Consider the following 15,123-nt stretch of genomic DNA (forward strand, 5'->3'; position numbering starts at 1 on the left):
TTTTGTCACAGAAAGTGGAGAAAAAATTGTACTTGAGTTGCAACATTGTAAGCTTAGCGTACTGCAGAGTAAAAAAACCAACTATTATTGGTTCTTTATGAATGATACGTGTCTTGTTTAACTCCACTTCGTAAATCTCTTCTGGCAACTCATTTAGGGTCTTGAAAAATCTGTTGTTAATTAATTTATCCACTTGCGGTCCTTTGACATATTTTGTGTTTGTATGCCGACTACGGTCCATTATTTGATATCCGTATGAACTGTTACCTATCAATTTCATGGTCTCCGCAACAACTGTTGAGTCTTTGTTTCGGTCTCCATTGCGGCGAGCATCAACAACGTTTTGCACAAAGGACTGGAAGCAGTGGCGGGGAGTGTATTGCAGGAACCAAAAAACGTCTCTTAGAATCACTCCTTTTTCCAGATAAAATAACAAAAGGGGAGTAATAATTGGTCCTCTGTCAAGCTTGAAACTAGAAATGAGCATTTTTCTTGGATTTGATAGTAACTTGTGTCGCTCAGCAAATTCTTTCATATGGTCCCCAATGTCGTCTCGTCCAACTTCACAATTCTTAAAAATGGGAGGAAAATCTTCAAAGTAGGGGTATAACTCCTCTGGAACCTCCAGACTACAATCAACAACTCCGAACAAATCTCCTCGTTTTATTTTTTCAATAAGAGCATTTTTGGAAAGGAATTGCTGAAATGGATATTTCTTGTTGACGAACTCTTTTACTCCATTTATGTTTTTCCTCCTCCACTTTTTCCACTGACACTCCCAAATTTCAACAACTGTGTATCCTAATCCCTGCAGATACTCTCTTCGATCACTATCTCGTTCCCGTGTCTTTAATCCGTTCTCTATATCTTCAAATAACAGCGGCTTTTCCTCCTGACATGGACAAAAGTGAAAGTAGCATCCCATTGCCTCAAACACTGTGTTCCAATGGGAGCAGAAGCCATCGACGAGATCAGTTCCAATTCTTTTCTGTTTTTTGTGACTGAACTGTGACTGTATTAAACATTCTGGACGAGTGCTCTGCAAGTAATCGATTACTTGCTGCTCAAAGAAACTCCTCCAATTCCTTTTTGGGTGAAACTTTCAGTGTCGACGTTGAACTCCCATTTTGTGTAGAGTCCAGTTGGCTTTTCCTTGGTCATTGAGAATGGGTATAGTTGACTTGCATCAATGCCTACTATAGATTTGCATACATTTTCGGACTCTCTAATCTTCGTTTCGCCGACTTTTGCATATCGGGTGAAGATAATCGAGGGTCCTCCCGTCAGCCAATTTCTGATATAGTTATCATATTCCTTGTCTTGCTCGCAGAATGGGAAAAATGCAGCATCTGTTGATGAATGAAGAAATCTGTTTGCCAAGTTGGGAAGCGTATAGCCCAGTTTCAACATATCAATTTGTTTTGAGTGGTAGAATTGAATCATCTTTGTCATCGCATCAAGAGTGGGCATGACGTCTTTGTTGTTATACCACTTGAGAAAATCACGAAATGTGTTCATTTTCTCCTTTTCCCAAATGTTTTGAAGTTCCCGATAGTTTTCCGCTGCATTTTTGGGAACTGTTTTTCATTTCAGCTTCTTTAAAGCTTCCTTTTCTTCAATTCCCCTTTTTTTGCAATCCATGAACTTATCGTAATCGACTGACAAGACGTTATGGTTTTTCAACTTACTCCAGAAACTTTCAATTGGTGGCAGTTGGGTCTCATTCATTTTTTCAGCACTGCCAAACCACTCATAAGGGAAAAACCCTTCTCTTCACTGGCTCCATACGCTTTCAGAAAATTATCCAGAGTTGTAGCTCCTCCCAGGAAGTTCAAAATGTCGAGAAATTGCAAGCCAAGAAAGTTCATTCCAATATATTTGTTCCCCATTCGAATCACTTTGGGAACAACGTTTTTTTCTATTAGGAGATGATGTAGAAGAAATTCTTTTATCAAGTTCAAATCGTACCGTGAGCTATTAAACCCGAAAACAGGAATGGTGCTGTAATAGTTCTCAAAGTCTTGTCTCAAATTTGATAACATCTTTAGCTCGCATCTCAGTCTCCTAATTTCAATGTCGTCGTCCTCCTCCTCGTCGGGTTCAGCTTCGTTGTCAAATAAGTCTTCTGCGCTGGTGGGTCCCTTGTTATCTTTCACTGGAACCAATTGTCGAATAGCCCAATATTTCTCTTCCAGTTCCAGCACGAAAGCATTGAGTTTTTCTCTCATTAATAGTGTGCTCTTTTCCGCTATATATGTCAAGTTGGAAACAAAATCACGAATCAATTGATATGGATCCTCGTTGCAAATAAATATTGGGTCTTCAAGTAGGTTGGAAGCTATCGACACGCTAATGGGAACATGTTTTCCAATCCACGAAGTCAAATCTGTGTTTCTGAGTGTATTGTCGGGGACGGTTATTGACTCAAAATCAAATACAATAAGATGAGAAAAAAGCCTGAGCTCTTGAGGTACATTAATTTTAACGTCATCCAAACGATCAAAAATAGTTTCTGCTAATTGATAAGCTCCTGTAGGATACCTATGTTGTGTATTTTTGGAACAAGTCCTCAGATGAACCAACAAATTGTTTGATCTATCGAAAAACTGATCGCATACATAGCACCGGAACTTTTTTAGGAATTTGTTGATGTGCGCTGTCCAACAGATATGATTCTCATATCTCAACAGCGAAGTTGTCTGTGCTCGCTTTAGGCAGGATCGACGAGAAAGTTCAGCAAACATTTCAGACTGTTCGTCGAAAAAAATGGAGTATATTTGAATATTTCTGCCAGTTATCTCTTCAAGTACAGGAATATCATCTTCATGTATGCCTGGAAAGCTTTCGTCAACTCTCCTTGTCGCTGAGAGAAATGACTGCATCAATTTCAACGTATTTTGCTTTAGCGCATCGCTGCCATGTATTTCGTAGGTCAGTGCACGGAACATACACAAGTTGTCTTGGTAGGGTTTTTTCTCTCCATCAGATATAAAACATTTAACTAAGGGATTCTTGACTAAGGCTGATGGAATAGGTTGTTGAATGCATCCAAGCGGAACACCACTGAGAAGAAATACAAAGAAAGTGACATTTGTAACACAATAAAACTTCCACTTCGTGTCTGGACGTTGATTAATTAGATTGGGTAGAAAATCTTCACTTCTCAATTTCGATTTGATAAAACTGAGATCTGAGTAATCAGAGAGAACCAAAGGATTCAAGAATACGGGGTGGTTATCTGCTGCGTAATAGTATCGAAACTCGTCAGAGTTATGCACACTCTGCAGCACGAATCCAAACGAAATATTGATTTTAGCTGAACTGGGTAAGTCTTTGTAAACAAAATCCAATTTGTTGATCACTATTTCGTGGCTGAGTTCGACTAACTTGAAGTTGTGTACTTTCTTTCTAGACAATTCAAGCACTGAGTCTTGTAAAAAGTGCTTGACTGTTTCTAGTTCACTGCGAAGAGCGAAGGATTCTCCGTATATAGATAAGTCAACGTCATCGTAAGCCACTGGAGCAGAATGATGAATGTTTCGTTTATGATGAATAAGTTGATAATATGTGGAGAACGATAAATTGCAGCTTCTGCATGAAAACTTCTTCTTTTGAATGAGAGATCGTGCATGTTTTGAAGCAATGTGACGCTGCAGTTTCTCGTCATCCGGAAATGACTGGGAGCATTGTGGGCAAATTTTTGCGTGAAGCTTCTGATGCCTGCTCATATTAGATCTCAATATAAGTTTATTGCATGAAGAACACTGTTCCTTTGGATTAGAAGTTCTTGGCATTATATCTGAAACGTAGATTAATGGAAAACTAATATAGGAAGTGAGATAGAAAAGAAGTTAAACAGAATGTAGAATTAAAAGTTGCAACGGAATAAATCTGATTGCTAGAAATTGTGAGAAATATTTTACTCAACTGCACTGAAAGTTTAAAATCAAACAAATGAATATTGAATAAAAATGATAAAGAACTTTGTTGAATATGACGTAATTATGACGACAAAATGACGCAATATTGACGACACTATAACGTAATTATGACAACATCATGACGTAATTATGACGACACTATGACTTAATTGTGACGTTAGTATGACGTATTTTTGTCAATTCAATGTCTAATTGTCTAATCACGTGAGAATTTTAAGATTATTAACAGATGACACAGTAGATTTGTTATTGGGTATTCACAAATCAGAGGTCATTTACTTCCAGACAAAAATAATGCGATCACGCGAGAGATTTCGTTATTACAATAAAGATTTTGAAACATGCAAGGTTCTGAAATTACGAAATTGTGGGAATAATGGGAAGAAATTAGACAAATTTGAGTAATTTTATTTGAATTTTGGGTAATTTTTTGAAATATGTTATAAACACTGGGTATTTTGTGCTCTATCTGGTTATTTTTTTGGCCACGAATTGGGTATTTTTCGTAAGATTTGGGTACTTTTTGGTCAAAACTGGGTATTTTTTGGCCAGAATTGGGTATTTTTTGGGAAAAATTGGGTATTTTTTGCCAGGAATTGGGTATTTTTGGGAAGAATTGGGTATTTCTTGGCCAGAATTGGGTATTTTTTGCCAAGAATTGAGTATTTTTCGGGAAAAATTGGGTATTTTTTGCCCAGAATTGGGTATTTTTTGGGAAGAATTGGGTATTTTTTGGGAAAAATTGGGTATTTTTTGCCAAGAATTGGGTATTTTTTGGTCAGAATTGGGTATTTTTGCCAAGAATTGGGTATTTTTTGGCAAAAAATGGTAAAATTGTCAAAGTTTACGTATATCAGCACAAAATTGTGTAAATTCTAGTGAATTACAATTGAAATTGATAAAATAGTATTCTCCTTATGTAAATGAATGAACGAAAGTTATAGTTGTGATAGCTATGCGCGAATGAATAAAATGTGATTAAAAGTGAAAGTTCTGCAGATATATTAAGTAGATAAGATTAGCTGAAGTGCATTAGAGCGGATGCATTTCCCTGGGGTAATTAAGATAATTACCCCTGGGTAATTACGATAAGATGACAGGTCTATTGTTCTCACTCTCTTTTTAGGTACATCTTTGGAAATTGGACGAAAATAGGCTATACCTAATGTTAATACATAGGTACATCCTTTTACCCCCCCCCCTGTCTTGCTTACATATAACTACTGCGGCTGTTTTAGGTAATCTGGTTGGGTATTTCAAAATTGCAGGGGAATTTTCATTAAAATTTAAAAATTTATTGACATTACAACGCCATTTTAACAAAAATAATAAAATGTGACCTCAGAATGGGATTAATTTTTAGCAATCTAATTTGGAAGGCTCCTCAATTGATTTGACGAGTCACTCCGATGGTGAAGAAGACGAAAATGTTTATGATGATGATGAGGGTGAAATTGATTTGGAGTTGGTGATGGAAATCCACGACACAAACAAACAACTAATTGAGGAGAACACGATGTTGAAACGGGAGAATTCAGAACTCAAACAACAGATACAAACGGTAATGTTACTACTAGTCACGTGACCAGCGAGGGTATAATTCTGGTAATACCGTTTTTACCAGAACTACACCCTATCTGGCTTCATATATTTCAGTCGAGCTTGATACATTTCGAAAAATGTGTTTCCGAAACTTTCTTGAGTCGCAAAAATTTTAGAACAATTGAAAACCATCCTGGTACAATAGTCACTATTGTACCAGGATGGTTTTCACTTGTTCCAAAATTTTTGCGACTCAAGAAAGTTTCGGAAACACATTTTTCGAAATGTATTAGTATGGATTTGTCGTTAATGTCCGTAAGTATGCTTCGTATTTGGTACTCGTACTACTGGTCCTGCGATAAAGATTCAAACTTTAGTGTAACAAAGTCAACTTTCAACGAAAAGAGTGGGTTTTGCGAGCATCTGGATACCCTATTGGCTGAAGGGAATTTTTCTTTGGACTTATATGTTATTTGAAATATTAAAAAATTTAGTAACTTTTTCCAGTTTTTCAGTGAAATTTGTTTTTAAGAGCATTTTTTTCATAATTTAGCCTAAAGTATTTTTTCAAAATTCACATAAGTGGTTTTTTTAAGTACTAGTTGTTTTGATGAATTTATTTTGGCAGAGATCGTTCTTTCGGGATCTCAATTTAAAACAGAATTTGATCAGACTATTTATCATATTTTAACAGATTTGATTTTATTGTTTTTACTTTTTTGTTTCATGACTTTGTTTCAAGATAATCATAAATTAGTGAATGCACTCTTCGTTTGACGAGTAGTTGGATGGCGTTTAAATTGATTTTCACTTCGAGTCGTTTCCGGATTTCCTCCGGCTGTGTTTTTTATTTACAGGAAGTAGATTTGTTCACGCGGCATTTTGACCTAAAAGCGAAAGTGAGAAAAGCTGTCTTGGTGAACAGATTTTCGCTAAGCAAGAGGAATGTTTTGATCATGCGCTGCGTTTAGTAAATGACTTTTTGACTTTGAAAAGTAGTTTTTGACTGAATTGCACATATTGATGACCGTTTTTAGCCGTTTTTTCGTCTAAGTTGCCCAATTTTTTTGCTTTTAGTTTGGTTTCTTGTAGAAATAAATTTTATTCGATACTATATTGAAATGTCAACCTCGGAAATTGATACCACAGTGTTTTGCAGAGCCTGAAAATGCGTTTCAAGTTGAAAATTGGCACATAATTCTTGATTTTTTAGTTAATTTTTGGCTTTTTTTAGTATTAATTTCTTTATTTTTGGATCTTTTAACCCTATTTTTCTCAAAAATCAGTTAATATGGCAGCTTCTCTTTGGTAATTCCTATGCTTTGCGCCTCTTTCTACCTCGAGTAATTTTGTTTCATAAAATTGTACATATGCTAATCCGATTTTGGTAGTTTTTTTTCGATTTCGTCAGTTTTGCGTTTGTGTTTTGGTTGTATTTGCTAGAAATAGTTTTTTTTTGCAACGTGTGGGACTTCAATTTCGTTTCAGTAAAAATTCAATCATTTTTTGGCGCTATGTTTTGTAAAAAACATTAAAATTTTTTCTTAAATGCAGTCTTAACTTAAAAGTTCTTTGACCATTTTTTTTGCAAAATGTTTTCAATGTTTCGTTTTTATGAATTCTGATTTTCCCTAGTTTTTGTTCTCTTCAGGAGGATAAATCTTTATATCGGATGACTTGTTATCTTTTCTATGTCTTGAATGCTGAACAATGAGATGTATTCGTTTTTCTTGAGTTTTTTAAATTGATTTTCAACTTTCAAAAATCAAGAATGTCTTTTTGTTACGGTGTTCCTTACATTGTGCCCATATTTACATTCTATTTGGTATCATTCTAGTTTAGTCCTGGCACCTACATTTGTTTTCGGGATATTGATTTTTTCAGTTGTAAAAAATGAATTATTTCAGCTTTTTCGTAGACTTTCATGTCATTTCTTTGGTTTGCAATTGATTTCATTCAACATAAGGCAGTACTGAGAGTTTGATAGCAAGCTTTTCCCCAAAATTTCCACTTATGACTAATTACTACAGCTTTCTTGTGGCCTTGGTTTTATTTAAAACGATTTTTTGCTTTTGAGTATTCTGCTGCTTATGTCTTTTCTATGGTCAATTTTTTTTGACTTAGTATGAAATCATGTTGTGTAGCTTATGTACAAGAAGGAAAAGGTGTGTGTTGTTTTTTGTATTAATCGCAGTGATTAGAAGTGTAATTATAGGTGTTTTCTGTTTCTTAATTTTGAGCTTTCTTTTTTGAAAAGATTTAACTTTCTTCTTTAAAGTTTCTAAGATTATTATCTGCAGTTTGCTTTCCTGATCTTTTTCAGATTGGAATCATGAATTATTTGAGGGCTATTGATAAGCTTGTCAGCTTTTTTAGACTATCAGGTTTTTAACCACCTTAATTATTTTGGATTTTTTAACGTTACCAAACATTTTCAATAATACAAAATTTTTCTGCATTTTGTTTCTCTTGTTGACAGTGGTTTAAGTTTCACCAATTTTTAGAGCAGACCTGGGGAGGTAGTGAGTTAGTGGTTTAATACAAAAGGTAGTGGCTTCCGTTGCAATTACGGTTTTGTTAGTGAAGTTCTGACGCTTCGAGTCGCTTCCGGAATTCTTCCGGCTATGTTTTTTATTTCGTCATGATTTTTGTTACGACCATATGACGTCACAGCCACTTTTTGTTCATTCGTTCATGCAATTTCAACTGAACTGCATGCGTGACGTCATTTCTCGCTCTTAGTGGCGCGAGTTTTTTGTTCATCCGCGTGATTAAATTTTTGGTCACACTTGACTTACCTCACTCTCAAAAATGACTTCCTCACTTTGAAATTGACTGTTATTTACTTTAATTCAAAGAGATAAGGTCAAATGGGTGTGTGTCACTCTAAATGAAGGTTCTTTGAGAGCAGGTAATAGAGGCAGCAAAAACTTATACAGATTTTTAATCAAAATATAACATATCAGCCTTCAATGAAAAGACAAATTTTTTTGGTCTGTCTTTTTTACTGTTTTTTTTAGACTACCGATCTACGAATCTATTGCGGCTTTTTTCTGGCAATCTGCCAGCTATGTTTTATATTATTTTAGGTTGACCCATCGGACATAAAAGAAGGTGGCGCGAATCAAGAACCAGTTGAAAAAGGAGCTGCTCCAGCTGACGACAATGTTAAGCCAAAAGCAGGTATGATGAATATAGTTTTTGAATCCTTAGGCTGACCAAACTTAGTAATACCACAGTGAGGCACCTTATGTCTCAAATCAAAGCCGCACTAAGGGATTTTTTCCGTTTATGCTCCCAGTACGTGATACAACCCCCCCCCACCGTTACAGAGTACGTGCCCTTACATAGTAAATCATTATGTAAATATATGACGTGTGGTTCTGGAGAGTGCAGATAATACGCAACCGCTAAGCTGGGTAGTATATGGAAGAGATCCATTTTAAGTTTATCTCACTACTTCAATAGGCAGTAATAAGATTTTAAAGGCGCCATAATAAGTTTTGCAAGCTAAAAGTTTTGCAAGCTCACATTAGTCTTAGCAAGTTCTTGAGGTTTTCTCTACGGTGGGCAACCTGAACTCCTGAAGACATTAATTGCCGTATTGATTTGTTCCTATTGAAGCAGTTTCGAACCAATCGTTGATCGTAATTTTTCTGCGCTGTCTGTAAAAAATTCCAAAAGTTCTTTGCTCAGTTCTTACCGTTTTGGGGACTATTGTGACTTTGACTTAATGTCCAGCCGCTAAGACTAAGTGGAAAATGAGCATTTATAGCACAGTTTTATTCTATACGCTGCTGGGCATATGTCTGACAACTCGATTTGGCGAAAGCAACTTTTGAAGATATTGTACATAAGTTCTCATCAGGTGTCCCTATGATATGAATGAACAGATTAAAAAATTACCAAATTTTAACTACGTTTTCAAATCTTAAGAGTTACCACAATTTAATTTAATTCTGTCGTCCTCGTCTTTCTCAAACCTAACATCTTTAAAATATTTGGATTAAAACAATAAATTCATCGTTGAAACTTTTGAATTGAAGTTTTAGTTTCCTTGTTACTTTTATCCAAAATCTTTATAAAAGCAAGAAAGAAAGAAATAATTTTTCCAGTGAAACAAAAACTAGGTACAAATTACAGCATATATTGCATTGTAAGGTACAGACAATGAGGTTATAGAAACCCATTTTTCAGTTTACACAGAGTTGGATTTTACAGACAAATAAAATAAAAATTAATACGATTTCAAAAAGAGGCAATCACAACTGAACATTGTCTGAGACATAGACGTCAAAAATTAATCTATTAAGTCCATAATCGCAAACTAAAAAGGAACTCTTCAACTTCTTCCCTGAAATTGCACAGGATCGATTCTTTTTTTAATTATTTTTGTTGTAAAAGATAAATAGGAAGGAATGAAGAAAAAAATACAGCAGCCAGAAACTATGACATTTTTAACAATAGGCCTAATGTTTGGTTCCTAGTACTGTATTAACAGCTTCCTTTGAGTTTGCAGGTAAATTCTAGGTAACGTTTTCTAGGTAAATTGCACGTATCATTTTATGCTGGTAACTTTGCAGGTAATGTTACCTGCAATTTTGCTTACCTGCAAACGTTGCAGGTAAATTTACCTAGACATTTTTTTAGAGTGTAGGCACAAAATGTCTCAGTTTTCCTTCAGCAGTTGTCCCGCTAACTTTGGTGTACCTCCTAAAGCTGCCCGCGCCCGGACAAAGAAAACTTTTCAGTCAAGTTTTCGCCTGTTATCCATTCCACGCTTCAGGTGCCGTTGTTTTCCTTGATGAATTTTTCTGGCGACAAATTTAAGTTTAAGGTCCATCGAGATAAAAAACGGTTACAGCCGTCAAGTAGTTCAATCTTGACAACTTTTCTTATTATTTGAGTTATCATTCAGTAAGATGAGCGATGAAGGATAAACATTAAAGTATGTCTCATCATTTGGATTGATGATATAATTAGCATTTTTTGTTCCTCGCATATGAGTTATTTGTAACATCGAGTCTCTAATCACGGAAATTTCATTAAACACGTGTAAACCAAAGGGAATTATTATTCAAAGTTACTACTTTATATCTCAAGACATTTACTGAGTAACATTCATCATAGAATATTTGATCTGCATAATGGAATTCAGTGCAGTAAGTTATAGTCACATTTGGGAATCACTTTATTTTTTTTATATGCATATAATTAGCATGCCTGATAAATATTTTAATTTGTTTTCCTGTAAACTACAAAACTCAGCATCGTTGTTAACGTTTTTTGATTTTCTCACTTGTTAAAAAATTCTTGAAGCATAATTCTCAATTTTGTTAGCACGACTGAAAAAGTAGGAATTCAAATCTACAAAGAATATAGGTTTTTTGTTTCTTGCGGATTTAAATTTGATTTTTCTTCGTATGGTTCTTTTCTTACGTTTTAATAGCTTTTCATAACGGATTTAAAACAGCTGAGTGCTAAATTCTGCTGGTTATTTTGCCAAAATTGACAGTCAGTCCAAATATATTTATAAACAATGGGAACAAAAAATACTTTGAAAAGACGCTTTAACAATTTGAGTTACTCAATTGGACAAAAACGAGGACAACCACTAGCTTATGAAAAAGTTCTAGAGCGAGTGCATAAAAAAGGGCTGTCTTATATTACTTGCTATTTTTTACAATGAGAAATCAATTGGTACCCCAAGTTTTGTCAAAAATTTTACCCGAAGACCTATGGAAAAATGTTGTGGTTAAGTAAACGTTTTTATACATGCCATTGAAATCGGCGACGATCTGGGACTATTCTAAGCCGCGGACAGTACAGAATCATGCGTGCTTTCTTGTTTATCTCTTAGACGTTGGCATGACAGGGCACTTTAAAAGCTTACAATTTTCAAAATTTTTAAATTTTCATTTCACTGATTTTCATTTTTTTTTTCGAATATCATTTTTATCTCTTTGTTGATTACCTCTGAATTTCACTTGGATGTAAATGAAATCACTTGTCTTTTTAAAAAAAGTTGTTTTTTTTTTACAAGAGGGTATATATACTTAGAGTCAAAATTTTATTCTTCATTTTTCATCAACTCTTTCAAAAGGAGAATTTTTCTCCTTTTATGTTGATTTGCAGATTAAAGTTTGGAAAAAGTGAAGTACTTAGTATTACTGACTTTTGATACCAATTTCTTTTTATTGGGCAAAGTTTTTGTACAAGCAGTTAAATTCAAGTCCAGTGTTTCTAATGTCGTTGGTACTGTTTTGAAAGTTTTTTTTTGCTGTTGCTAAGTTATAAGTTTTTGTAGCTATAGGAATTTGTTCGATCGTAGTTATGAGAAATGTCTATGTCTCGACCCCTGGTTTCAAAGTTTGTTTCTTATCTTTGGAAAAAAATTGTTCGCGAATTTTGTACCTAATTGACTAACGGACCCTGATTGAACCTTTGCAACCATAAAAGTTTTGGAATAGTGACTTACAAGTCATACAACGCGCCATAATGCTACAACCAAAAAAAAACTGTGGCATTTTTTTGACTAGATGATTTTTTTTAAAATAAATACTTACTCCCATGAAACTGATTATTATTATTATTGAAACTTATAAAATACAGCAATTAGGAAAAACGGTAATTGTAGCCATGTCTGGAACTGTAAGAAGAAAATTTTCTCTTGAGTTGGAACTGGGTTAGGTGATTTTGCAATAACGCATCAAATTCAAGCAAAAACCATCAGTTGTGATTCTACTCGTTGTTGCAGCTCACAGAATTATTTGCTTATCTCTCATACCGAAAAGCATGATCAGTAAAAATTAATTTACCTTTTTTTATGAATTTGTTTAGTTTCCAGGCATTTTTATAAAAAAACAATTTTCGAATTCTTTAATGAAATCAGAAAACCCTCGTATCTATCCCAAAAGCAATGCTTTTTTGCCTCCATCAACACAAAATGCGGTCAAGCTACAGAAAGACACATAAGTGCCTCGATCGACTTTGGCTTGGTGAAATTGAGGAAAACCTCCAACTTTCTTAGGGGTAAAATTTTCAAATTATTGATGGTAGTTCTCACTGACATCAAAAAACGCAGTGGCAATATCTTGTTATGTTTTAGCAAGTAACAAAATGAAGCCGAGCAAGATCCCGACTCCGAAGGATACAAAATTGTCTGTTTTGCAAAGAAAGATGTCAAAATTCCAACGCGAAAACGAACAAATGGCTTCAACTGTGGAACGATTGGTAACTATTTAAAGATATACTTTTTTCAAATATGATTGAATCGTTGCTCAGGTTCAATTTAATAATCGAAGTTTTGGTAAATATCGTTTCGGTTGATTTCGACCCATTTTTGATCTTTTTGCAAGTCACCGATTGCCATAAACTTGTAGTACTTATTTTCTAAACACCCCAAACTGTTATATTGAAATTTAATCCGCCAAAAGAGTCAAAAGCACATTTCACCCTTCAAAATTTGTTCTCTGAATGAAAAGAATTTTAACCCATTCTTAAATCTCTTTTTTTCTCAAATGCAATTTTTTTAATCGGTTTTTATGAAATTGTATTTGAGCTCAATGCTCTTCGATCCTGTGAAAATGACAATTCTGTGATTAAATTTGGTTATACTTCCGTTTTTAGCAAAGTAATTTGGGTGACGTAATAGCCGAGGTTGATCACACTGAGGAGCTGTCGGATGACCCGCAGAAGTACGATGGATTGAGACGCAAATTGGGACAAATTGCAAACGACTGTCAGTCCATGGCCAACTCTGTTAACCACATTGTTAGTACTGATCAGAGTAAATCAGTGCTGAATTATCATCACATTTCAGTTCTGTGATAAATTGCTCATAAACTAAGTTAGAAGCAATTATGTTAACATGTGTCTTTTTTATGCTAATTTTTTGCTTGACCGTTCTCTTTCTTACTTTCGAATGCTCTTATTCGTGTATCGTAGTGGGAAATGTCACCGACTCTCATCCTAGAGGTCGAGGGTTCAAAACTCACCCAGAAGTTTTTGTACCATGAAAGTTTCTCTAGCCTCGCCAGTCGTTCGAGAACAATTTGTCCGACGTTAGTCGGTTTATGTTTTTACACTGATCATGATCAGATCACTTTTTAACATTGAGTATAACTGCTATACACTATTGGATTGTAAAGTACTCGGATGTTGGTCGGTTATGTTTGCTTACCGAATATCTTGTTGCAATGTGTTCCGTTTTTGTGCCCCTTTTGTTCAAGGCAATTTTATGTCTGATCAAATAATTTGACTTGATAGCAGACGCAATGGTTTTCAGAGTTTTGTTTATCTGATTATTAACAAGAGGGTTCTCTTCAATTTGTTTACACAGGTATATGCAGCAGATTTCTATAGACTTATATTATCTCCCTTTTATGAAAGAGAGGCAATTTTATATTTGATCTTGTAATAAATGAACTTCGCTTTTTGGGTTCAAAATTTGCTGTTTTTCTGGATTACTTCTTTCCAAGATAGTACTTACAATGATCATATCACTTTTTACCACTGCTCATATTATGTTAAGTTTCAAATTGCAGAGGCTGCAAGTCATTTTACATTTTTTTTTCTCCATTACAGCGGGAAAGACTGAAAAGTGGTGCTTTCGAATCACCCCGTGACCCTACTCTACCCTCCGACCACCTACCTGAAGTTTCAGAAGATTTCGTCTTAATCGACGACAACAACGATGTGAACAACGTCTTCAACCAACCTGGCAATCTTCTCAGCGAAGAACCAATCAGCAGTGCGTTCAGTCAGCCTAACGTGTTCAGTGAGCCGAATGCGTTCAGCCAGCCGAATGTGTTCAGTGATCCGAATTATGGTGGGGAGTTAAGGGCTAGTACGGAAAGGGAGCAGGGTGTCAGTGGCAGTGTGAACAAAGAGGAAGATAGCACTCATGCTGATTTCACTTTCGACGAGGAGATAGATTTGGATTCTGTTAACAGTAAGAATACGTTTAATTGCTCTCGAATGAAGTTTAAAGCCATTATTGTGAACGTGTGTCTTTTTGTATGCAAAATTTGCGCTTGACCGCGTTCTTCTAGAACGTTTTTTCGGTTTCACTTCTCGAGTGACTTTAAAGTTTTGCAACATAAGTTTCTCTAGCCTATACCGCCTTCTAACTCGTTTGCCTTGACAGTTGTTCGAGAGCAATTCGACCGACATTTATGTTAAAGTCTCAAATTGTTAAGTGTTATGGACTTCGCAGACGGAATAAAAAGGGTTTTAAACATGAGTTTCTTCAAAATTTGGGAATAGAAAAATGACATTTTTTGCTTTAGAGTTTATAGAGATTTAGATTTACAGAAGAGATCTAATTGATAGATCAATATGGTGATTTGCTATTTAGGCTCCAAAATTGCCGTTATATAGTAGTCACATTATCCAGAACAAAAAACCATATAAACAAAGAACGAAAGCATTTATTTCGGTACTAATTAATTAATTAATTAACTAATTAATTAATTAATTAATTAATTAATTAATTAATTAATTAATTAATTAATTAATTAATTAATTAATTAATTAATTAATTAATTAATTAACTAATTAATTAATTAATTAATTAATCAATAGCGGGGATATGGATCTTATCATAGCACCGCGACTTAGCGATTTAATCTCGAGAGAT

At 34.8% G+C, this 15,123-nt stretch overlaps 1 protein-coding gene across 2 annotated transcripts in view; it reads left to right on the plus strand.

The window, feature by feature from the left end:
* LOC142349565 (uncharacterized) overlaps nt 1–15,123 on the plus strand; it is a 511,473-nt gene that overhangs the window by 93,543 nt on the left and 402,807 nt on the right. For both annotated transcript variants that reach the window (XM_075401206.1, XM_075401207.1), the window contains exons 12-16: nt 5,305–5,502; nt 8,573–8,666; nt 12,592–12,716; nt 13,113–13,256; nt 14,070–14,436. In XM_075401206.1, the coding sequence (XP_075257321.1) occupies nt 5,305–5,502; nt 8,573–8,666; nt 12,592–12,716; nt 13,113–13,256; nt 14,070–14,436 (928 nt within the window). The remainder of the gene's footprint in view (nt 1–5,304; nt 5,503–8,572; nt 8,667–12,591; nt 12,717–13,112; nt 13,257–14,069; nt 14,437–15,123) is intronic.

The sequence above is a fragment of the Convolutriloba macropyga genome, chromosome 11, assembly GCF_964194025.1.
Source record: "Convolutriloba macropyga chromosome 11, txConMacr16.3, whole genome shotgun sequence".
Lineage (NCBI taxonomy): Eukaryota > Metazoa > Xenacoelomorpha > Acoela > Convolutidae > Convolutriloba > Convolutriloba macropyga.